Here is a 24,394-nt window from a genome sequence, read left to right on the forward strand (position 1 = left end):
TTTTCTTTTTTCCAACTAATTAAACAGAGCAAAAAAAGGGCTTCAAAGACCAGGAAGAACTGAAGATCACACTTGGTGGGGTTATTTGTGTCCTCATGTGACCTAAAAGCGCTTAGAAAGCAGCAGGCGCTCTGGGAAAATGGCTTTTATGTGCTCCATTATTTATATCAACCTTTGATAGACTTGCCCGGGGGATGGTTGACGATGTTGATATCCTGAGCTAATTACCTTAATTAGCCCCCCGACAACGCAGATAGCTAACAAACAGAAGAACGCTGCTAGCCTGGGGCAGGGCGGAGTCCGTTTCCTTTTCCAAGGCTCCATAACAAGAACCGATGACATCCCGGATGGTCCGAGTTTTGGTGGGAAAAAGTGTATTCTGGGATAAATGATAAACAAGGTTAAAAAGTTAGAATAAAGACTAAATAAATTCATCAATCACGAATGTATGAATAATTAAAAATTTACAAAAAATATTTCATGTACGTATAGAAAAACACAAAAACCAGTGTGATACAAAAACGAGAGCAGCCAATATGAAGATGACTTTCAAATTAAAATGCATGTGTTTGGTATAGTAATAAAAAAACAAAATGAAACCCAGAATAAAGATAAAGACGACACAGAAGGCCAGGGTGCAAACCCATAAGGAAGTAAATGAGTTGTTTGTGTTGTGTTAAAAGTAGATAGAATGATGAATAAAAACAAACCAAATGATCAAAACCTAAAACAAAAATACACAGAATTACTTAAAAATAAAAAACAAAACAGCAACAAAAACATATAAAATAGACAAATATAATAGAAGGATACACTAAATCACCAAAAACACAGAAAACAACAATACAAATACACAAGTGTCACGTAAATGAACAAATTAACCTAAAAAACCCACACAAAACAACTAAAATACACAATATGACTTTTTTTTTAAAAACCCACATAAAACAACAAAGAAATAGAGTAAACGCCTCCAAACACATTGTAAATAACAGAAAGATAAATAAGAAAAATACACAAATTGACAACAAAAACAATACATAATGACATGAAATACACAAACGACAAAACGATTCCAAAAAATACTGTGTTAACGCTCTGATTGGTCATTATTCTAAATGCTACCATAAATTCTGATAATGTGGCCCTCGGATCAGACAATCACATTTTTGTGACCTCCATCTCTGCTCGAGCACATTGAAAAACCAACTTAGAAAATAAAAGACTTTGTGTTGCCAGAGAGCACAGGAGCATTATGTGCAGTGGTAATCCATCGCTGTTCTCTCTCTCCGTATTTCTCCACGGAGCAGCGCTGATGCAGGAAGTGCATTTTAAAGCAGTGTGATAACAGTCACAGAGGAAGAGACGGATAACAAACGACAAAGACCTACGAGCCGCGCTTGGTTTTACTGCCTTTATGCAAACATGAGAGCATAAAGATTGAAGGCTGAAGCAAACAGACGGAGAGCTAAAATATTCAAAGTTAGATGGAGTTGAACATGATTTAGTGACTGTTTTTGTGCTGCCTAAAGGCACAACCATTGACTTGGATGTGTCTCTGCAAACATGAGTAAGCACAGTGATGGTATTTGATGAACCAGATTCAGTCCTTTTTTTGTTTTGGATTTATTTTATAAAGTTTTAGTTATAATTTAAGCAGATTATTTTTGTCTTTTTTTAAAATAATATGTTATGGTTTCATTTATTTATTTAAATCTACTGAAATAAAACTTAATGCATGTTAAGGTTTCATTATCCATGCAACTGTTTTTCAAGAAATGTACTTTGATCTCCTGACATGTCTCGACTGTCAACTACCAGTCTTCTACAGAGGCGTCTGCTGATCGCTCCTTAACATATTTTTCAAAAAAAGGTACAAATAGAACTTGCTTGAATTATTACATGGAAGTGAAGGAAACATCAAAGCCAGTTGACAGTCGAAACATATCAGGAGATCAAAGTAAATTTCCTGTAAAAGAGTTGTCTGAATAAATTAAACCTTAACATACATAGTTTTTTTTTAGTAGTAATAATATAAAACGCATTTTATGACAGGATTTAAATCCTAAAAGGTAAAATGTAGGAAATCAAGTAATTAGCTTCCTTAAACAGTTAAATGGAACCCTCACCTACATGTTTTGGGAATATATCATGAAGACATAAAAACACTGACTTTTCAGATGTGGCGCAAATTTTTGCAGTACAAAATGCAGTAGTATATGATTCTGTACAATTTTTAGCAATGTTTGAAACATCGAAAAATAACATTTTTGATGTATTGTTGGATGTTTAGCTCGTCAGTAATTACATTAAAAAAGGGAAAGCCAATGAACAGAAAATGACTTAAACAAATGTGATAACAGACTTTTTATTGTCGTGCGTTTGTGGGATTCCCCCAGGTAGTACTTGAGTTTCTCTTACATTCTAGAAACACGTGTAGATGCTGTGAGAAAAGAAACTTGAGTGACAAACTCTCCTCGATTACAATTGGTGTTGTTTGTATTTCCTTAAACAACATTAATATGTTATGTAAGGCACACTTGATACAGTATCTAAACTGTATGGTGGTGCTCTAAACGAGAACCGAAGGCTTTGATGCCCAGAAGGAACTCATAAGGACACATCAAAGCAATCAGTAGATGCCTCTAAGGAAGACAGTCAAAACATGTCAGGAGACCAAAGTAAATTTCCTGAAAAAGGCTTTGATGTCTGTTACACGAATATGCAAAATACATTAATGGTAAGCATTGTGTCAGTTCAGAGTGATACAAATGCACAGAGGGAGTGTCGGCTATTAGAAATTAGAGTAACGAAGAGTTTTCAGCTCCATATTTGTTTACCAAATGTGTCTTCGTTATGGGCTCTATTCTCCCATGCTCGTAAGTCCAAACAGCTGCGCAGCGACGCTGTTTTTGGCTGTGCTATTCTCGTTGCATTGTCCCTGTTGAATAAATAAAATAAAAGAGACAACAAAAAGTCCTTTTCAAAATTCTTTCTGGCAATGGTCTCATCCTATTCCCAAGTATACTTGCATGAAATCTGTTTCAGTCAAGATGAAGCTAAAATATATTCTCTCAACAAAATTTAACATCATAGTTTAAGTCCAACCTTTTATTTTGTAAATCCCCACTTCTTCCCGTTAATTCCAATGAAATTTTTCCAACTTAAATCACATAATTTTGCAACCCTATGGTCACAGACGGTTCAGTCATCGACAGTTGGCTCCAGTCAATTGAGCCGTCCTTCACCTCCACACCCACCTCCATTTTTCCCCTGTCAGTGGAAGGCCGATGTCATCAGGTGCTGTGCGAGGCGTGCTGGTTTGTCTGGGTGTGGTTACACAATGATTATCATCTTCAGCTGGCCTCCGTCTGGTGGACTGGAGCTCGTAACCACAGGACTCTCAGGGAAAAAAGGAGAAAAGGCTGTACATGGTTCCTGCTGGACCTCAAACCAGCTGATCACACAGTTCCTTTTCTTCTCAATAACAACCTGGGTTAAGCTCTCTCACGTGTTAGCACCTGGAAGCTGCTAAACAGAAGCACAGGTTGGCTAAAGTTAGCTCGCTTTGGGTTTGGAGTGGTTGGAGTATGTTATTATCTCAACCACATTTTCCAAACAAGGACAGATGTGGCATACACAGATTCCTGCCATGTCGGCTGTTTCTTTGCATTGGTGTAAATGTCCTCCCACAATATAAGAAACCTCACTTTCAAACAGAAACTGGTCTTAGTGGGTGTTCTGGTAGAAAGTAGAGGGGTGTTAACCCTGAAATCGCAAAGGGCATCATTGAGTGAACTAAAAAAAACACACATACTGTACACGTACAGACACACACAATATCACCAGAAGAAAAGGAATGGATAAATAAACTAATCATAATTCTTGGGTACATGGGAATTTGTGCTGTTGTGCAAACATGATGGAAGCTTGGACACAGTTGATGTGCACAAATACATAAATTACCTTTGGTGCTTTAAAGCTGCTGGCAATGATAACTAACATTTAAAGTTGTTTTTATCCTCTACTGATGCCAGTGTGCCCCCAAGAAACTCTGCCAAAGCGACATTTCTCGTGTTTTCACCGATTGAAAGTGGCTTCTTTGGAAACACCCAAATACCGCCAAAATGTAATGCCTCGTTGAGTGGCGTCGTGTCACGAGGAACACCATAAACAAACCAGAAGAAAAAATGGCTACTAGGGAATCACTTCTTGTCTCGTCTTGTCTTGACTTTCTTGTCTTATTAATAAACACAAGAAATCGACGTAAGAATGAAGTAAGTACACATCTTAAGGAAACCTTCCTACTTCGGTGCTTTCTTTGCACTTTTCCACAGGACTCCAAATCCTACAATGCAATGCGCAAAACTTTTCCGAAGTTCAAGTCACATGACCATTTGTCAACAAACCCAATGCTTTTGATGGAGTCGTAAACAAACTTACGAGTGACAATTCCACCCTTCGACATTTGTTTGTAACTAAATTATCTCATTTTTTGGAACGAATAAGTTTGGTTTATTGATCTACGAGGCTTACACCATGTCTTTATATGTAATTAAAAAATTTTTAGGGGCAAAAGGAAAAGTCTTTTTCCAAACCCACATCATTCCTAGGATCCGTACTTAGGCAACTTCCTGTTTGATAACATACAACTAAAATATGCTTGGACACAAAGTCTTAATTTGAACTAATGTCACCTGAGACATTTTTCAGCTTTCCTCTCACAGAATGTGGAAAGACTTCACATTTTTCTGATCTGGGATATCTTGTGGTTCCGACCTTTAATATATTGCATGTCGGGTAACTTAACTCCCAACATGGTGGCACTTTAAGGCAGCATTGTTCTCGTGTGTTTTCCTCGTTAAACCTTTAAGTGCTTTCTTTACTGCAGCTCCTAAACGACTGACTCTGCCACTTTACCCTGATTTAAAAACACTAAGAAGAAAAGATGCAGCTGAGGAAAAAGAGTTGTTGTTGTTGTGGCACAGGTCCGGCAGCTAATTATTACCCTGTCACTTCCTCCAATTTAAGGACATCCCCCTGCGAGCATGCTGTGAATCCCAACTTGAACAGAGATTAGGGATTAAGATTAGTACAGATAATGTGAAGCATCCTGCTTTCATTAAAACCACTGTGTCGTATCCACATCGGAGCCCTGCTGCAGTTTTTGGAGCCTAAATCGGACTCTGGTGTGGCATTCCCTCTGCCGACTTCATGAAGGTTATGTTTTCTCTGCTGAAGTGAAGCAGCACTCAAGTGTGCTGTGTTGTGATTGTTGAAGTGACAATTTTTTTCCCCTGATTCCATTTTCCTCTCACCGTACAATTTGTTTTGCTTTGTCGACTCGACGAGCAGAAATCACCAAAGCAGAAATAGAAACCTCTTACTTCAGAGCAGAGAGCAGCAAATACGAATTGATTAGCTCTTTTTTTTTTTTACCGACACACTTCCATTCTTCAAAACTGCACCATGCGGCTTTGTATGATTGCTACGACATTCAAACATAGAAAGGAAACAGCACTTTCCACAGTTCACCACTGTTCTTTCAGATGACACGCAGAAACAATGCACAAATCCTTTATCTGTCGTCCTAAGAGGAAAATTATTTGGAGGATATATCAAAATTGAAGATGTATCCAAAAAAATATTCTTATGCCATATAGAAAAAGACAATATACCAATGAGGAATGTTTGGTTGTGAAAGAACAAAATGTGCTGTATGAAAGAGAAGGCATTTCTTCAGCTAAATGGGATAATTTACCCAAAAACAAATCTAGACGATTGTTTGTAATCCCATCACTAACATTCGGTTTGTTGACAGATGGTTGACACATGTCACATGAACTCAGGAAAAGTTTTGAGCATTGAATTGTGGGATTGAGAATCCCGTAGAAGAATGCAAAGATATTCAAAGTTACATTTCTATTCATTAAGAAGTGTTTTACACAGTGGCTGTGTCCAAAATGACTTACTAACGTACTACTCATACTAAGTTTGACGTCAAAATAAATACGGAGGGATCACCGGGATGTATACTACATCGGGAGAAGTGTGCACAGTGGGGATACTACTCATACTCAACCGTCCCATGATGCATTGCGAGGGTAATGTAAAATTGTCCTGGCACCAGCATCAAGCTAAAAATCAAATATCCACTTTTCAAAAACAAAAGCCTCTCTTCTTGTCTTCTATTGTTTTTTGTAAATAGGGCTTTTGTTTTGAAGTTAACCAGAAGTTTTGTCAGTAGCACAATGGCAGGTCTCCAGAAATCACCGAAATGTCGGCATAAAGTCTGTCTACATGCGTTTTATGGATCAAATGAACACATGTTGATATTCTACTTGGTCACTTTCTCACTTTAAATGTTTTCAGAACTTTCAAAGGTGGAGAATCAACAGAGATATTTAGCCTCAGTGTGCTTCAGGTTTTTGTAGTTTTAGGTTCGAAATGCATCTTGAGAAACTTGGAAGTATACTTCAGTGGGAACGCCCATCATCCTAACCATACTAGTATGTATTAGACAGTATATACTCATTGAGATTGTAGCGTATAGTACGTTAGTGTGACATTTCAAACACATCCAGTGATTTCCTTTACACTATTTTTGTTCTGTTTGTTTATGGTGTTTCCTGTGATGTGATATCACGCTTCGAGACTTAATTTGGGTGTTTCAGTGGAAAGCCACAAAATCAACGTCCACCATTGTTTTGGCACAACTTTAAATCTGTGATAAGACCAGAAATCTGGTGGGAAGTCCCTTTGACAGTGTGTTTAGGGGATGGAATACAGAGTTAATAAAATGTTATGAACCGTCGCCTGCAGCATAGACTCCTGCCCCAATATTCACTCACACGTGCTGTCCCTTAGGAGAGGAAAACCCAACAGACGCAACAAAACATTACACAACTCCCTCTGTTTTAAGAGCAAACTGACTGTCCATTTCTGCTCTGTATCTGTTTTGATTACATGTTGCAGATGTTTATACTTAATTTTGCCTCGAAGGAGCCTTTCTACAGCAGTGTTCACATGATATTTATTTTATTAATAAAAGTGCTTGTGACCCAGAATCGTCTTTTTAGTTAAACTTTATTAATGGCAAAAATATGGAGCTATTTCTGACATATTTCTCAACTGTTGGACATAGTTTTTGGATTGTCAGCAGGTTTTGGAGCTCACCTAATATAATAATATTTTATGTTACTGTTGTTCATTTTTATTGCTATTCCAATATTAGGATACTTAAATGCCCTATAGAGTTTTATTTTTCTGCCTCGTGTAAATCTATCAATTGTATGATTTTTATGCTTCTTTTTTAAATCCCAGTTTTATCCTTCCTTTTTAATGTGGTGTTTCCATATAAAGTTATAAAGTGGCCTGTAGACCTTTTACTGTATATAAGTTATGACTACATTATTATCATTCTGCATGTGTTCTCTTCTTCTAACGCTCTTTGTCTCTGTGTCCCACTGTTCTACTTCCTCTGGTGCTGATATATGCTTCAATGACTGCCACTCACTCATGCATGTATGTGTGTGTGTGTGTGTGTGTGTGTGTGTTTGTGAAATTGGATGTAATGCCAGTTATACTGGAACGATGTCCTTCCACACCTCCCTTCCTCCCTTCTTTTTCACTGCATTTTCTGTCCTTTCCTGCAGTGATGAGTGATGCCCAGATGTCATGGTTGTGGCCACAGCGAAGTGTGTGTGTGTGTGTGTGTGTGTGTGTGTGTGGAGGGGGGTTATAGGAAGGAAGCCCTGCTGGAATATGATTACATCTCCCAGTAAATAGGCAGTATGAGGAAATGGATCCATGCACAGAGCCTGTCCTCAGGGCGTCTGTGGATACACAGTAATACTGAGACGCCAAATTAACATTACACAGAATTTTTCTACAGAGTCTTTATCATGTTGGCCTGCTGGTAAATACAGACACAAGAGATATCTGAAATGGAAATAACAACAGTAATCATTACTTGTGCAAAATGTGATGACTTCAATTTACGTTCTCTGAAACATGTCATATATTTGTGACGATTGTTTTCAAACAAAACTATTAAAATACTTGCCATTACCTATGTATACCCATATACACTGTATGACACAAATTCATATAAAACCCAAAATGTGATTCAAGAAACAAAAGTAAAATACTACTGAACAGAAAAGGAACTTTTAACATGTATAGCCATGAATGACATGAAAAGGCAAAGTTGCTCAAACTGTGTTTACGGAATAAACTCATGTATTTAAAAAAAATAAAGCAAAATAAAGTTGCTCAAGTTGCAAACACTAAACATGGATGAATTTAAAAAAGCCACAATGTAACTGTACACAATGGACTGGTGCACATTAGTTACGTGTTACAGCCCGACCCATTGACCGATTAATCATTAATAGCTAATATCGGCCCAATTAATCACTTGGGCTGTAGTAAAAACAGCATTGTTACAAGATACAAACATTCTCTGTCCTACAGATGACCAAACAAATCTAATTGTTTAGAAAACCAGTAAATAAATACAGTGAATAATTCTGCATATTTTTTTTTATTTGTTTATTTATTTGCACAAATGAAAATACACACATTATGACCATTTCATACACCTTTCACAGGGAAAGAGTAAAGTAAAAAAAAACCTGTGGGGCTTATATATTTAATCCTCACCATGATGTGATAAGACGTCACGAGCTGTGTTTCCATTACCCTTGGAAATGTGCAAAATCTAAATAACGTAATGGAAACACTTGAATTAGAAAAAAAAAAAACACTCAAAATGTATCGCAAAAGCGCCATGGAAACACTTTTTTCTCATTTACATGTCACAGGACGTGACGTACCTGGTCACATGACCACTTCTCTTCGAGAAAACATGTTGTGGTACGTCTGGACAGAAGAGGAGACTGGGACATATCTTAGCATTATACTTAACAATTATTACTGCCACATTAGACAGAATGCAACAAATAAATGCATTACAGATTCATGTGAGTTACGAAGCTCATGCCCAAAACAACCTTCAATAGAAACACGTTCATTTAGAAATATCACTTTTATTTTGTGAAAAACCGTAATGGAAACACTGCTAAAAATACGTACAAGAATCAAGAGAAAGTTAAAACAGTAAAAATAATAGAAATAGATACAGTAAATAAATGAATGAATGAATCGGAAAGTCAAATCAAAACAACATTGTAGTTTGAGATTGTTGATTAGCTCGTACCTCCGTGGATTACCAAGCACTCCTGCAGTCTTGTGCAGCTCAGAGGGAAGCTCATGCTACTGATACTTGGGGAAATGTTGACCTTGGGGCCTATATTTGCTTTTCATTCTTTATGGCCTCCACAATAAAGCATGTCGGCCACATTTTTGAGGACTTGCGGCGCGAGGCTAAACTCACTGATCTTTTTTTTCCAGATAAGATAATCAAGTGGAGACAAGGAGGGAGTAAATTATATTATCACGTCATGGAATAAAGAACTTTAACCTTATATCAGTCTAGAATGATATACTTTACTAGCCTGGAATCCATCTCTATTATTCATACATGTGATTAGTCGAAGTCCTCACTAGGCGCTTGTGTTCAGAGGGGCGGTACAAACACGCGCAGAGTAACCAATCAAACAAAGAGCGGATGTAACGACAATAGCGCGACAAGCGTAGTTCATTTTCTCTAAACGGAGCCAGCAGACGAAAACAGCGTGTAATATAGTACAGACTTATGGTTTTAAAGCATTTTCTTGCTGTGGTTTCGACAATAAATCCAGGTGTTTTTAAACAGAGCAGAGCGCAGTTTCGAACGTCTTCTCCGTGTCGGCCGCCATGTTGGTTTTGATACTGTTTGGCGCCGGGGAAATGACGTTTTTTCCTTTTCTTCTTTCATTAGCTCGACCAACTCTGTGTCGAGGAGGTGAGCCGAAACAACTGCATAACCACACCCCCTTTCTTACACCAAGTAAGGAAGTGGGTGTGGCTTCGCCAGGCTAACACTTTACTGTATTCTTTCACTGACTCCAATCAATGATGGAGGATGACAGAAAGAGAAAGTTTTTGGAAAACCCTTGAGATTTGAGAAGATGATGAGAAACCTTTAAGAGTTTTTTAAGTAGAATACGAGCAGCAGAACATTTGGAAGCACAAATATCTTCTCTCTCGCTCTCTCTCTCTCTTTCTCTTTAGTTGCCATGGTAAACCAAACGTCGACAGTGCTTTCAGCCGCTGCCTTCTAAAACTGTGCCCAATCAATTCTCAATGGGACTTTGTAACAATGACGAAAGCTTTTTGCGTTTGACAGCACGACTTGTCGCTGTCGCCAAATATTCGTCTGCTTTTTGTAGAAACGATGTAAACTCTCTGCAGTTTTCACTCGGCTCTAATTTGATGAATTATACAATAGCTGGAATGTAGAATGCGACACGGTGGGGGTTATTGAATGTGAGAACATGTTGCTCTACACATTGATCGTGCTCAGACCACACACACAGGCTTCTGGCAGTAGATGCAGAACTTCACTGTTTGGTTTTTATTGCGATGAGCTGTCACTGTGCACTCGCCTGCATGGGTTATTGGCTAAACACACAAAAACGTTTTCGTGCGATATCTTCACACTTTTGATAGTAGAAGTTCACTTTTCACAAACATAGAAGAAAAAGGTTTATTTTATATACTTTTATATGGTTTTCTCTGTTTGATTAGCACTTTTTCTTTACATTAGTTTGAGTTTGGTGATCAAATCTGCACTTTTCCCTTATTTTATTGGGTTTTTGGTAAAGAGTGTTGACTATTATAATTGTAGTAGTAGTAGTACGCCAAATTATACCGGTTTACATCTAAAATCTATGATATAATATACAGTACATTGTTTTTATTGGATTAATTGAGATTACATTTCAGGATGTTCTAATTTATTTTTATTTTATTTCATTTCATTGTAGAATATATTTTAGGTTTAAAGATAAAATGTATGTAATCCATTGTTTAATAATAAATGGGTCAGTTATTCTCATACCTACTGTTGCTGACTATTTGAGTATTTTGAGTAATATCAGTTGATCCAGGCTTTTCTAACATTTCACACTACGAAATAAGTAATAAAAGTATGTATGATCCATACTGATAAATCAGATTGATATCGGTATTGATCAATACTTAAGGATGCAATATCGGTATTGTAGAAGTGAAAGTGTTGTACCGATACACCCCTACTTATTTTTTACCAATCGATAAGTAAAAAGGTTAATTGTATATACTTTTTATGTTGTTTTTTTCCATTTGAATTGGATCCATTTAGATTAGTTGGAGTTTGGTGATAAAATCTGTACTTTTTCTTTTGTTTATTGGTTTGGTTTGGAGTTAGCCATTATAATAGTACTTACTGTAATAGTAGTATAATTTGTATTATTATCTAATATTGAAGTTGAAGTTTTAACTCAGTTTAGGTCGTGGAGCCGGTTGGAATCACTGTTTTAAATCAATGTTACTTGCTCTTTTTTGGTGATTTGAACATATTTGTGTTTTTAATTCACTTCCATATTTATAGCTGGGCAACTGCTTGAAAACTACACTTTAAATTAATATTGGGTAAAAAAAAAAAAAAGCTTCTGTTGTTTTCATGTTTTCAAGGTTTGTCTTTATTCACTGTTTTACAAAATAATTATTTTCTTGTTTTGCAGTTGTTTTTCCCATATTGTGTACAGTACTTTGTGCCAGTGGCAGTCTTAAAGTGCTATTTAAATGAAGTTGAGTTGAGGTTAGTGAGAAAAAGAACAGGGAGTAGAAAGGGAAAGCAAGAGGCAGGCCGACAGAGTTGTCCCAACGTATTTTCTTTACCTCTTTTAATTCCACATGATGCCATGAGGGAGGGAGGAGGAAAGCATTCTGGTGGAACCACCCCTCCTCCACCCATTCATCCCGTCATCCCTTCTCCAGACACTAGAGTGTTGTAAAACTTCAGCCCGTAAGTGCTGAGTCAAACCTGTGTTTTTCCTGTCTCTGAGGAGAGCTGAACTGAAGTGGCCTGCAGGAGCGCTTGGTGATGAAAAGTTTGGGCTTTGCTGCTGTTGATGATGCTGTCTACGTTTGAAAATGCTGTGAAACTATTTGAAATATGAAGCTTCAGCTCGCTGTTGCTTCATTTTTCAGGAGAAACGTGCAGCTGTGTTTTTATTGAGGCTATAATCGGGCGTTTTTTAGGGCCACCTAAGCTGCTAATGTTGCATTTTGACGCTATTTAACACGATTATGTTATTTATAATGAGTCTTGCAGTAAAAGGATACATTTTTGGTGTAGTGGTTAGAGTGGTATCCAGCTGCAGCCTCGGAGTGGAAGCCCCTGATGGGACAGAAGCCTCTGGCTGAGTGGATGGGCCCCTGGCTAGACGGAAGTGATGTAATGACCCTAACCCTAACCAGTAACCCTATTCACTGTTCTAGCAACTTTGCAATACTTACCTTTATGGATGTAACGATTAATCGTAAGGCAGTTAAAAATCGATTCATAGGTATTACGGTTGATATCGATTTTCTGAAAATTGAATCGCAGTACTTTTTTTAACCAGCAGAGCGCTATCTACAAGTGTAGGCGGCGGGCGGAGTCTGCTAATACTTTTTTTCTGGCCGCCTTCTACTCTTAAATATGTTAATAAATGATTCATTACCCCTTTAGCACCGAAAGAATATCTGTAATATTACTTGAATATCTGTAAAAGTCATGTTTTTCTATTAGCTCTGTCTGCTAGCATAGCTTCTCTTCTTCACTGCAAAATATCTGCACGCCAACCGACCACTGTGTTAATAGCGCCCTCTGCTGGTCCAAACAAATATGACGTAAATCAGTGTAATCACGGTTTTTTTTTTTTAAAGTCCAATTGTTAAGGCACAAAATACATTTTCAGTTGCACTTTTAAAAAGAAAAATAACTATTATGCAGTTTTGCATTGTTTATTATAGAACCAGAATTTAAATTAATAGACTTCATTTTCATTTGTATTATTCCTTTATTTATTTCATTCAAGATTTATTTTTAGTTAAATTGCATTGCTTTGAATAGTTTATCAAGGAATTCTGTTGACAATGAAAAATAAAAGGAAAATAGTACCATATTTTCCCAAAAAAAAAATTTGTCTACAGTCCAATTTTGTAAAATAAATCGTGAGAGAATCGTATCGTGAACCCAGTAACGTGAATCGAATCGTATCGGGAGTTGAGTGAATCGTTACATCCCTACTTACCTTTATTTTTTACTAACCCTAACCACTACTGCCTATACTTACCTTCCTTTTTAACTAACCCAACCCATAAACCTAACCCTAACCCTACAACTGAGACGAGGTCCACACAGACCCAGTTGTGGTGAAGCCCAGACAGGCTCCTGCTTCTGTTCCTCAGCTACAGTTCTATGATCCCTCATTCCTTTACACACACATAGTTCCAATTTACAACGGGTTTGTCCAATCAGACACAAAGTGGGCAGGATGCATCCATCCTCCTCCCACCTTGACGCCTGTCATACAGTCACAACACTGCACGGACACCTCACCCACTGATACAAATTCACAAAACCTTTTTGATGTGTGACACAAAGACGAGAGGAACACGAATAACATGCGTCGGCCCGTGCCTGCCTTTGATTCCCTATCTAACTGGGGGAGTCCTCGAACTCCCCCGGGGGGTCTCATCGAGAAAACACATTACCCTACCTAACCCTACCGCCTGCACTTCCTGGCTATACTTATCCTCCTTTTTTACTAACCCTAACCCCTAACCCTAACCACTACCACCTCCACTTCATGGCTAAATTTGAGGTTTGTCGCATTGAAAATGCATTGAAAAATAGCTTCCGCTGTCACGTCAGGGGCACGTCCGCCCAGCCAGAGGCTTGTGTTCCATCAGGAGCTTCCGCTCCGGGGCTGCAGCTGGATACTATTGAGTGGTTAACACATTGGCCTCACAGCGGGACGGTCTAGGATTCAAGCTCCAGGGTGCAAACTTGGGTGGTTTGTGTTTGGAGTTTGATGTCTGTTATGATCATTGTGAAGAATGACGGTACGGGCCATGCTCAAAATGTCACACTAACATACTACTCATACTAAGTTTGTATGTAGTGCACTCATGTTAGATAGTATGAAAAGATTGAGTACTCAATAAATATATCGTATGCTATATCTGGACATTTTTTAAGTATGCACGATGCACACTAGTCATACTCAACTGCTATGAAGGTAGATGTGTTGCAAAATGTGAGCTTGTAGAATGTGATGTGAGCTTGTGTATAAAAAATCCACACACGTGAAATAAATTTAATGTCACAAATTATGGAAAAACATTTAGAGACTGATATTTACACAAAGTTACAAACGTGTAATCCAACATTTATTCACGTTTTTTTAATTACTTGCGTAAATGATCGTTTACAACCACAACTCTCCGGTTAAAACTTCTCCAATCTACCGCTACAGATGCACAAACTACTTTTCTCGTGTGAATCTGCACTGCTTGACATTTTGCAAGACGTCTGTAGAAAAACTGATTCATGCTCGTAGAAATGGCCCCTCCCCTCCCCGCTACCCCGTGTGTGGGTGTGACCAATCAGAAGCGAGGATTTGGAGACAGAGGGCTGTGTCTGTTTAGCGCCGGTGATATGACCAAAACGAAGTCATTTTTCTTCACTGTAAAGTAGGGATGTAACAATTAATCGTAAGGCAGTTAAAAATCGATTCATAGGTACCACGGTTCACATCGATGCTCTGAAAATTGAATCGCAGTACTTTTTTTAACCAGCAGAGGGCACTATATATTAATCCTTCCAGAAGCGGACGTGACGGGCGGAATCTGCTACTATTTTCTTTCTGGCCGCCATTTACTGTTAAACATGCTCATAAATGATTCTTTACTCCTTTAGCACCGAAAGAATATCTGTAATATTACGTGAATATCTGTAAAAGTCAGGTTTTTCTATTAACTCTGTCTGCTAGCATAGCTTCTCTTCTTCACTGGTGGAATAACTGCATGCCAACCGACCACTGGCTTACCAGCGCCCTCTGCTGGTCTAAACAAATATCTGACGTAAATACAGTAAAATGACTGTTTTTTTTTTTTTTTTTTTTTTGTTTTTTTTTTTAAAGTCCAATTGTTAAGGCACAAAATACATTTTCAGTTGCACTTTTAAAAAGAAAAAGAACTATTACGCAGTTTTGAATTGTTTATTATAGAACCAGAATTTAAATTAATAGGCTTCTTCATTTGTATTATTCCTTTATTTATTTCATTCAAGATTTATTTTTAGTTAAATTGCATCATTTTGAATAGTTTATCAAGGGATTCTTTTGACAATGAAAAATAAAAGGAAAATAGTATAGTATTTTCCCCAAAAAAATAAAGGAAAATTTTTCAGTCATTCCCATTTTGTAAAATAAATCGTGAGAAAATCGTATCGTGAACCCAGAATCGTGAATCGAATCGTATCGGGAGTTGAGTGAATCGTTACATCCCTACTGTAAAGACAGGATGCTGAAATTTGCCTCCACAGCATGTTAGAAAAGGGTTCTTAGTAATTTATGAACAAAAATGGTCTGATGTAAGGCTGTCCTTACATAGTGACGGCTTTAGCAAATATGACAAGAAGTCACTTTTTTACGAGTTGCAGACTGCACCTTTAAGGACTAGGGCAGCAAACAGTCAAGCCACCATTTATTAATAAGGTTGATAAAATTAAATGTGGAGAATATTGTTTACTTTGAAATTGGAAATCACACCCAAAATAATAGTGAAATAGTGTAATACAAAATGGCAAAAAAAAAAAAAAAGTTTTAGATTTCTTGTGTTTTTTACTATAATGTATTCTTTACACTTTATTTTTATGTAGATCATAGCTCAGAGAGTCACTTTATTTAAAATGTTATCAAGGATTTCTGCTTTTCTCCTACAGTCATATAAACCTGTAGGCCTACGATTCTGCTCACTCACTAATAACAGATGAATAACGTTAATGATTATCTTTTAAATGGATTGATATACTGAGCATGATGATTTAACCTAATTCGAAAGTCATATTGAGTATCATGAGATCGTCATGTGTTTAGTGATTCCGACTGCCCTCCTTCATCAGTATTCATCAGCAGGTGTCTCACAAGTGCCATTAATCCATGTACAGAGCAATCAGCAACCAAGCAAAATTCAATCATCTCTGCAAATTGTTGCTGTCCTTGGAACAACAGAGGCGTTTGGGTTCACACCACTGTCACATGCGTACGACTTGATCCGAGCCTAGTCCATCCGTCTGGCACTCACTTGCCGACTACTCAAGGAAAACTAGATAAACATGAGATGCTTTTGTGAAGAAGGAAAATAATAACAGTACAAGAGCAGACAGTCCACAAAAACATCAGGAATTGTTTTTTTTTTTGTCTTTCTTTCTAAAGAAATCCACAGAAGACAAAAACTACCTTTGTCTCCTGTGTTTGTTTTGAAATCTTTTTCTTAAATGGTGTTTATGGGCGAAGTATTTACCTGTTTTTACCATGATAAATCTTTTCTGCTTGGTGGACAAAAAAGAAGGTATGCTTATCAGGAACTGATGAGTCTGTATTGTTGTGGTTGGAATCAGTATTGCTGGGATAATGCGTTAAAGGGCATTCTTGAGCTTATGTTGGTTTTCTACGGAACCTTTGGTTTTTTGTGTCACTTTGACTTTCAATAACTTCATTGGGTCTTGTCCAGCTAGATTATGCTCCTATATTAGATGCAGCTAATAATTTACCTGGTTGTGTTAGACTTTTGATCAGTAGAAAAACAAGAAAACTGGGGTATCGTCCACTTTTCTCGGAACCGGTTGGGTTTTTGACAGCAACGATTGTTTTCATGGATTAATTTTTATTCCCTAAAAAATATGAATCTACAAAAATGCCCTGGAACACGCTGAAGTTAAAGTTGTTTGGTCGTTTTCCATCAAAGCATGGTTAAGAATAAAGTTTCAGATAACCTTGATTAAAACCCTGCATTAGAATTTGGCATTTAGAAGATGATTTATCAAGACATTTGAAAGAAAATTTAGATGTTTTGGAGCTTGTACAAGCTGTTTAAAGTTTCCTGGAAATTGACTCATACTTTTTTCATATATAAGATTATGGAAAATTAAGATTCAGAGATTCCACCAAATCGATGTGATGCCCTTAATCTAGCAGATTATGAATGATGCGTTTCTTTGAAACTCTGGATCTGCCACAAACATTCTAAATAACTTTCTAAGTAACATTTTTATGCAAGTTTCAGTTTTTTTTTTTTTTGCAAAACAAAACCACAAATTATTTCAATATACATTTTCTCCTCGGCTTGCAGTATTGAGTACCGGTAGTTTTCAAGTGTTTTGCGCAAACTCTAAATATGAATTCATTTCCATAAAATTTGGACGCAAATAATTTGGCCATATATGGAACCAAATGCAGGGTTCTAATGTAAAGAATCGAGAAAAAAAAATTCAGACCACCCGAATATACAAGCTACATCCGTTTATATGCAGTACGGAGTTAAGAGATTTGGGGTCTTCTTATTCTTCTACACCAAGATGTCTTAAAAGGTTGTGTTTTCCCTATATTTTTCAAGACTCCAACATATTTGTGGTTGATTAGAGATAACATGGGACTACTTTTACAAGTGTATTATATGACAAAGCATTAGAAGTGAGTAAACCACTCCTGTCTAAGGTTGTCCACAGTTCTTGCTGCATTTCTTGCCCTTTCTTTGCCCTAACATCAAAGAGTCCAATCTCTGGGTTTTACCTTAAAGAGGGCATGTATCAGCGTCCGAACCAGACTTACAGTATCTCTTGGTTCTCAATCAGCCAGGAACTGGTGGAGTGCCCATCGATTTGGAGCTGACAACAGTAGCTTTGATATTACTGGACCAATAGGTGCCGTCAATACCTTCCTGTCACCACAGTAGTCCTGGGCTGCTGTTGATGGAGGCTCGATCTATACAGTATCTCTGCAGGTGAAGAGAAAAGGCTGAAGTCTGTTATCAGGCAGATTTATCCTTGTGATTCCTTCTGAGGTGAGAAAGAAGTGGTGAAATTATAGGAATGCAGCTGTTTTTGTTAGAAATACTGTGTGTGGAACTGGTGAGGCAATTAGAGACTCAGATTTAACGTGACTGCGGAAAACGGACAGAAACGGAAACAGCAATATTGTTGTTGTTTCAATTTATTTATTTATTTATTTTAAACAAAATCTAAAGGAAATTGCAACATGATTTACCAGTATACCTTTACATGCATGTTTTGGGACAATATCACGCATTAACACGCAATTTTCCACCATAAATGGGTGGTCGGAGAGACGGAAATGTGAATTCTACTGTAAAATATAATAATAATATTAATATGATCTGATATGACCAAGTTCACCTCCTGAAATCGAAGTAGCTATATAACACATACTAAATGACATATTTTTGGACAATATTGCGTAATTACATGCAATTTTCTATCGTAAAACAGGAGGTCTGTCGCGATTTCTGCAATCGGACGTTGAATCTCGCTAAATTAATAAACCCTTTTGGCTATGCATACAGGGCAAATACAGCAGAGAAATATAAAATTAATAGCAATAGTTAACTCTATTAACTGTATTAAGTATGTATGTATGTATTTATTTATTTATTCAGTCATTTCCGACATGGTTCAATCACAGAAATTCACTTTGACATTCAGAGCAAAATCACATCATTGTTTTTTTGTTTTTGTTTTTTTTTTTTTTTTGTCCTTTTGCATGCCGGAAAGGGTCGACGGAAAAAAGCATTTTGCTTATCCAGATCCGTCCCCTGATTTGAACACAGATAATTTTACATCAAACCTCGTTTCTTCCCTAGTCAAACATTCTTATCTTCTTCATACCATAATTTCATCTTTTCATTAACGTTATTAACTTTAACTTTCATTAACGTCATTGTTCCTGTTGTTACTCCTCCTCACTGTCCTTTTTCTCCGTATCTCCTCGAGCTTTCTTTTCCAGTCGTTGTTTACGTTCCTCCAACTCTCGAACGAAAAGTTCTTCTTCTTTCGGAGTACCTTCATATCCTCGGAAAGTCGCCTCAGCATACGATGCATCAGAAAGGCACATGCACATACACATACCCCCATCATTAGCAGGCCAAAGATCATGACCCCTAGCAGATAGATGTCCTCCACATCTTCCACTGTCAGCAGGGAGAGACAGAGCATCTGGCTGCCATGATTTCGGATAGTTTAAAGCCAGTACTGACATCTGACGAGGGACAGTCGATGAAAAGGAAACAAAACGAAAAACGTTAAACTGATCCGGAAATGACGTAGAAAAGGATCAACTCTAAAACGGAATTGGGGATATTTTGAAATACAAAATCTGATCCTCTAGTCCAGAGATGGGCAAGTTTTATCACAGTGGGTCCATAAAAATGTGACTATCAGATCTGTGGACAACGTTATCAACATTCATGTCAATATTTAGAATAAATAAATATATATATCATAAATACAAGAAAAACAAAGGGTTTGTGTATTTTTCTTGTGGCTTTGTATATGTTCTTGTCATTTTCGTAATCATCTTATGTGGTTTTGGAGTCATTTTGTGTATTTTTGTTCTTGTTTTATTTATTTTTGTGTGTTTTTGATATCTGTATTTGGAGTAATTTTGGTTGTTTTACATGTTTTTCTATGATTTTTGTTGTTTTATTTATTTACATTTTTTTTTCTGTGTTTTTTGGTCTTTTTGTGTATTTTTCTTGTCATTTTGTGATTATTTCTATTATTTGTTTGTGTTTTTGTTGTTGTGTTGTGTTGTGCGTCTTGCGAGTCAATTTGTGTATTTTTGTTTTAAATTGTGTTTTTGGAGTCATATGTTTGTCATTGCATATTTTTCTGTCATTGTGTATATTTCTGTTTTAGTTTTGTATGTTTTGTTCTCATTTTGCGTGGTTTTAGAGACAATTTGTGTTTTTGTTTGTATGTTTGTAGTCGTCTAATGTGTTTTTGCTGTAAATTATGTGTAATTTTGTGTGTTTTTTCCAAGTCATTTTGTGCGTTTACTTTGGAGAGGCCACACAAAATCAGACCGAGGGCTGGATGTGGCCCCCGGGCCGCCAGTTGCCCATGAATGCTCAAGTCAATGTAGTGAGACTTTGGAATTGGTGAATCAGCGCCAGAGAACTGAAACACCAACATATACAGATTTAATCCCAAGGACACGTGTGCTCACGGAGGTTTGTGTGTGTGTGTTTGTGTGTGTGAGAGGGAGAAGATATGTGTGTGTTGGAGACAAGACGTATTAGAAATGTTGCGTTTTGTGAAAGTTTACGAGGGAGACGGCGTGAATAACGTGCAGGATGTTGCCGTTGGTGTTGAGTTGTCACTTTAACATGCTGCACTGTCCTTGAGTAGGTGCAGAGTGAGCGTTTGTGTGTCTGCCAGTGGGATGGGATGGGGTGATCCTATGGGGATCTACACATTCTATACTGCCTTGTTCACATCGCAGTGAGCATGGACGGTGTGGTGAGTTTATGTACCTTGAAGGTGTGCAGCAGCTCAAGGTCACGTTTGCATCATTAGCTTCATGTATGGCTAAAACAAAAGGGACTTATGGACATTTTTTTACCCATTTGTGAGGAATATATTTTGCAAAGGGTATTATTAAAAAATATTGTCATTTGTTGATGTATTTTTATTGAAGCTCTTCGTGCTATTTTGCAGTTTATTGTAAAATTAAGAAAGTATGTATTTTTTTGTAGAAACAAATTAAAATGTGGTTCGGACAAATTGCAAAGTATTCAAAATATATTCATGTTTTTAAAGTGATGACTCCCAAAATTACTTTCTAGTTATTAATGTGTTCACGTTGCACATTTGTGCTCTTTTCAATGGTTTGTCATTATTAATAAGGTAATTAATTGATGTTATCAATAGATAAGTTGAGAGTGATGCACACTGGACTCTTCCACTGTGTAAATAGCTTTGCAAGCTCTGAGACCCTGAATGGGAGGATTTAGTATTAAATAGGCATAGATGTGTTGGTTTGAGCCATTTTAAACATTTCATGTGTTAAATAACAGATTCTAAAATAAATCAGTGATACCACCTTGATGTACCTTTGGAAAAAAAAATGTTTTTGCTGCCTTGACTCTGGTTTGATTATAAAAGATCCATTACTAATTAGAGCTATATTAGACTGAAGATGATGCGATTATTAAACTGAAATATGGAGCGTCTGGATTCTGCGAGGATAGAGTAGAAATAATGAACAGCATAATTGCTTTACATATGCGACCTGTCTCCGATGTTAAAGGCCTTGTAGACAGCACGAATCAGATTTTTTAAAATCAGACCCAGTGCGTTCCTAAATCCGATATGTGTCTGATATTTTGCAATGGAAGTGCAACAAACGTCACAATCCTCGTCTCAATAAGAGTGACGGGAGATGGAGTGGAAAGTGGACAGTGGAAGGAGAGTAAGGTCTTAGAATTAAATAATATTTGACATATTATCAGTGCTACACACACACCGAGACGAGATGCCTCCATATTCACCTCTGTAAACACAGTGCGTGCTCAGGACCTCATTTGCGCATGCGGATCCATTCAGGGTCGCATTCAGTTCATATTCTATACTGATAAAAGTCACATTTAATGCGTAATATTGATATTTTTTAATTAAACATGCATATAAAGAGGGCGCACGGTGGCTTAGTGGTTAGCACGTGCGCCCTGTCCAGGGTGTACCCCCGCCCAGCGCCCCATGAGAGCCGGAGATTGGCACCGGCAGACCCCCGCGACCCTGATAAAATGGGAATAAGCGGGTATGAAGATGGATGGATGCATATAAAGAGGAAACCAAAGGTTGCAGGTCTTAGATATGATCCCTGAGGAACAATATGAACCTTTGAAGTCAAGAACCAGGAAATAACTTGCGTGTCTATTGAAGTATTCTGACATCTTTAAAGAGATACTGAGCCAAAAACATAAAGACAGATCGCACGTTTGTGGAGGTCAACATGTTTGACAAACTGTGACAAAGTGATTACTCAAGCAAGTTCTATGTTCACAGAACTCCAACTGGTTTGATGAGGTTAAAAGCAACCAATGGTTGCCATGGTAGTGTATACTTTGCTGTTTTAAGGTTTCTTGCTTGTTTAGCTGGAAGGCATGCTTAGACTTTCTGGGGGACTGTAAATATCATGTTTGTAACGTTTTCATGGAAGCATTTGAAAGGCTACAAACATTACACAAATGACAACAAAGGACAGAGTGTGTGACAAGGATGCTCCGAAAATGTGAGAGGGCGTAACCTCCGGCTGACAGCGGCAAAAGGCTGCTGACTACAAATCATCCCTCCACACTCGAACGCACTGCTCGGGGTTTTGCATCCCACCCCTTTGAATTCTGCTCATGATTCACAGCTTTGCATTGAACGGACTCAATAAAAAGAGAGAGAGGGGCAACTGAGAAGGAAAGCAATACACTGAGAGAGAGAGAGAGAGAGAGAGAGAGAGGAGAAGAGAAGAGAGAGATAAGAGAAGAAGAGCGAGAAGAGAGAGAGAGATGCGAGAGATAGGAGAAGAGAGAGAGAGAGAGAGAGAGAGAGAGAGCGAGAGAGAGAGAGAGGTGGCGCAGAGGAGAGAGTGGCTGCTCTCATTAATTTCAATTTGAAGGATGTGGAGGGGAGAACGGCGGCAACACAGCCAGCGTCAGCAGGACTGAGGGGAAAAGGAGAATATGACAGCAACATGAGCGTCTTGGAGAGTTGAGTTGCATCACCAAAGCCGACAGTGGATTCCTGTCCTGCAAAGAAACAACGCTAAAGAAAGAAAGAAAGATGCAGTAGCACCAGCCGTGCTTTGTTTTTTTACAAAGTGAGGGACTCGTTCAACTGGAGAGTCTACAGATACTTCTAACAGCTGCACTGGGATTTATAGGGTGGCTTTGGAGTGGACCGAAGCCGGTTTCAAAGCCCGTGACCCTTTGGAAAGTGCTTCCCAGTCTGGATTTGGAGTGAGACACTTTCAGCTAGTAATTAAGTATACCTTGGAGCCACCTGAGAGTATGTAAGCAGCTCTTACGACTCGGTGTACGACGGGTGAGGAAGGCGGATTGTTCGTTGAGGGAACTTCAGAATGTCCACAGGTGATGGGAGTCATGACGATGTCTAGGAGATGAGTCCTGAGGTGGAGCCGAGGAATGATGCGCTTCGCAGGAATAAGAGGTCAGGAACGGGTGGCCACCGCCTCCTGGCACCTGCGTCCGTCTCCGCTTCCCGGTGAGCATGCAGGTCCTACAGATCGTCAAGGAGCTGGTGTCGCCGTCCAGACGCCGGGCAGTGGGCGGCTTCGGAGGTTTGTGCATCAACCTATTCTACTGCTGCGTATGCATTCAACCATTGAAATGTAACCCTTTCTCAGGGATGCACAAGGAGAGAGAAACAATCTAGTCACATCTGCATAACGTAGGTGTTTCTGAACCGTGGGAGCAAATGGGAGTGACCTTGTTGGCATAGAGAAATGTTTAAAAGGAGCACAAAAAGCTTTTGAAGAAGTTTGTGCTCGTCTGAAACTTCACTGCAACAATGTGTTGATTGTATTTAACAATTTTTGTGACAGAATGTGTAACTCTTTCTTGTTCATTCTTTACTGGTCGAGTTTTTGCTTTCTGGCCTTGTACTGAGTGCCGTTCTCTTTATATGTCTACTGATAGTGTTCTTGTGTGTGATGTGTATGTGACCACACCCACATCAGGCTTTTAACCCTTGACTCATGAGTCATACACATATGTTTCCCAAGTGCTGCTGGAGTTGGTAGGAAAAAGTGGAAATGCTTTTGTGATATATGAAGATATTTGATATTGATACTGATATTTGCGCCTCCAATTTTCCATTATAGCAGATCACAATTCCTGCTTCTAGTCTTCAAAGGCTGATGTTGTTCCTAATATTCCTCAAGGATCATATCTAGGACCTGCAACCTTCAAATTTCTCTTTTAGGACCTCCGATTTTCCGTGATCGTGGAAAGCATTGGCGTTGCATTATTTCTCTCTTTATTTTAAATTAGGCCCTAACATGACACACATGCAGGTTTTTGGACATGTTTACAAACTATATTAAAATGGGTGATTGAATCTCTACAAATTGTGACCAATGTGTCCAATTTCTTCCATAATCACGTTCAAAAACTTGCGCTACGTGTTAAGGTGCGACTAGGTCACATTATCCTGTGACTGAAAATGAATGCAGAGCTTCATCTGAAGTGTGTTATTAATGTGTTGTGATATTGAATTATGATGACTGCATCCAAATCTGAAAAAGGTACAAACACGGGTTCATGATGGTGCATTCGCTGAACTGGTGATGAGTTTACCTAGTGACACGTCCCGACACCTCTAGTT

General features: G+C 38.1%; 1 protein-coding gene across 2 annotated transcripts in view; it reads left to right on the forward strand.

The window, feature by feature from the left end:
- Positions 1–24,394, forward strand: part of usp6nl (USP6 N-terminal like) — a 103,884-nt gene that overhangs the window by 26,175 nt on the left and 53,315 nt on the right. The window contains exon 1 of one of the 2 annotated variants that reach the window (XM_028449621.1): positions 22,535–23,348. The exons of the other annotated variant lie outside the window; for it this stretch is intronic. Coding sequence (XP_028305422.1) covers positions 23,279–23,348 — 70 coding nt within the window. The 5' untranslated portion in view covers positions 22,535–23,278. Of the gene's footprint in view, positions 1–22,534; positions 23,349–24,394 lie in introns of those variants that run through there. 2 annotated transcript variants of the gene reach the window in all.

The sequence above is a fragment of the Gouania willdenowi genome, chromosome 6 (assembly GCF_900634775.1).
Source record: "Gouania willdenowi chromosome 6, fGouWil2.1, whole genome shotgun sequence".
Taxonomy (NCBI): Eukaryota; Metazoa; Chordata; class Actinopteri; order Blenniiformes; family Gobiesocidae; genus Gouania; species Gouania willdenowi.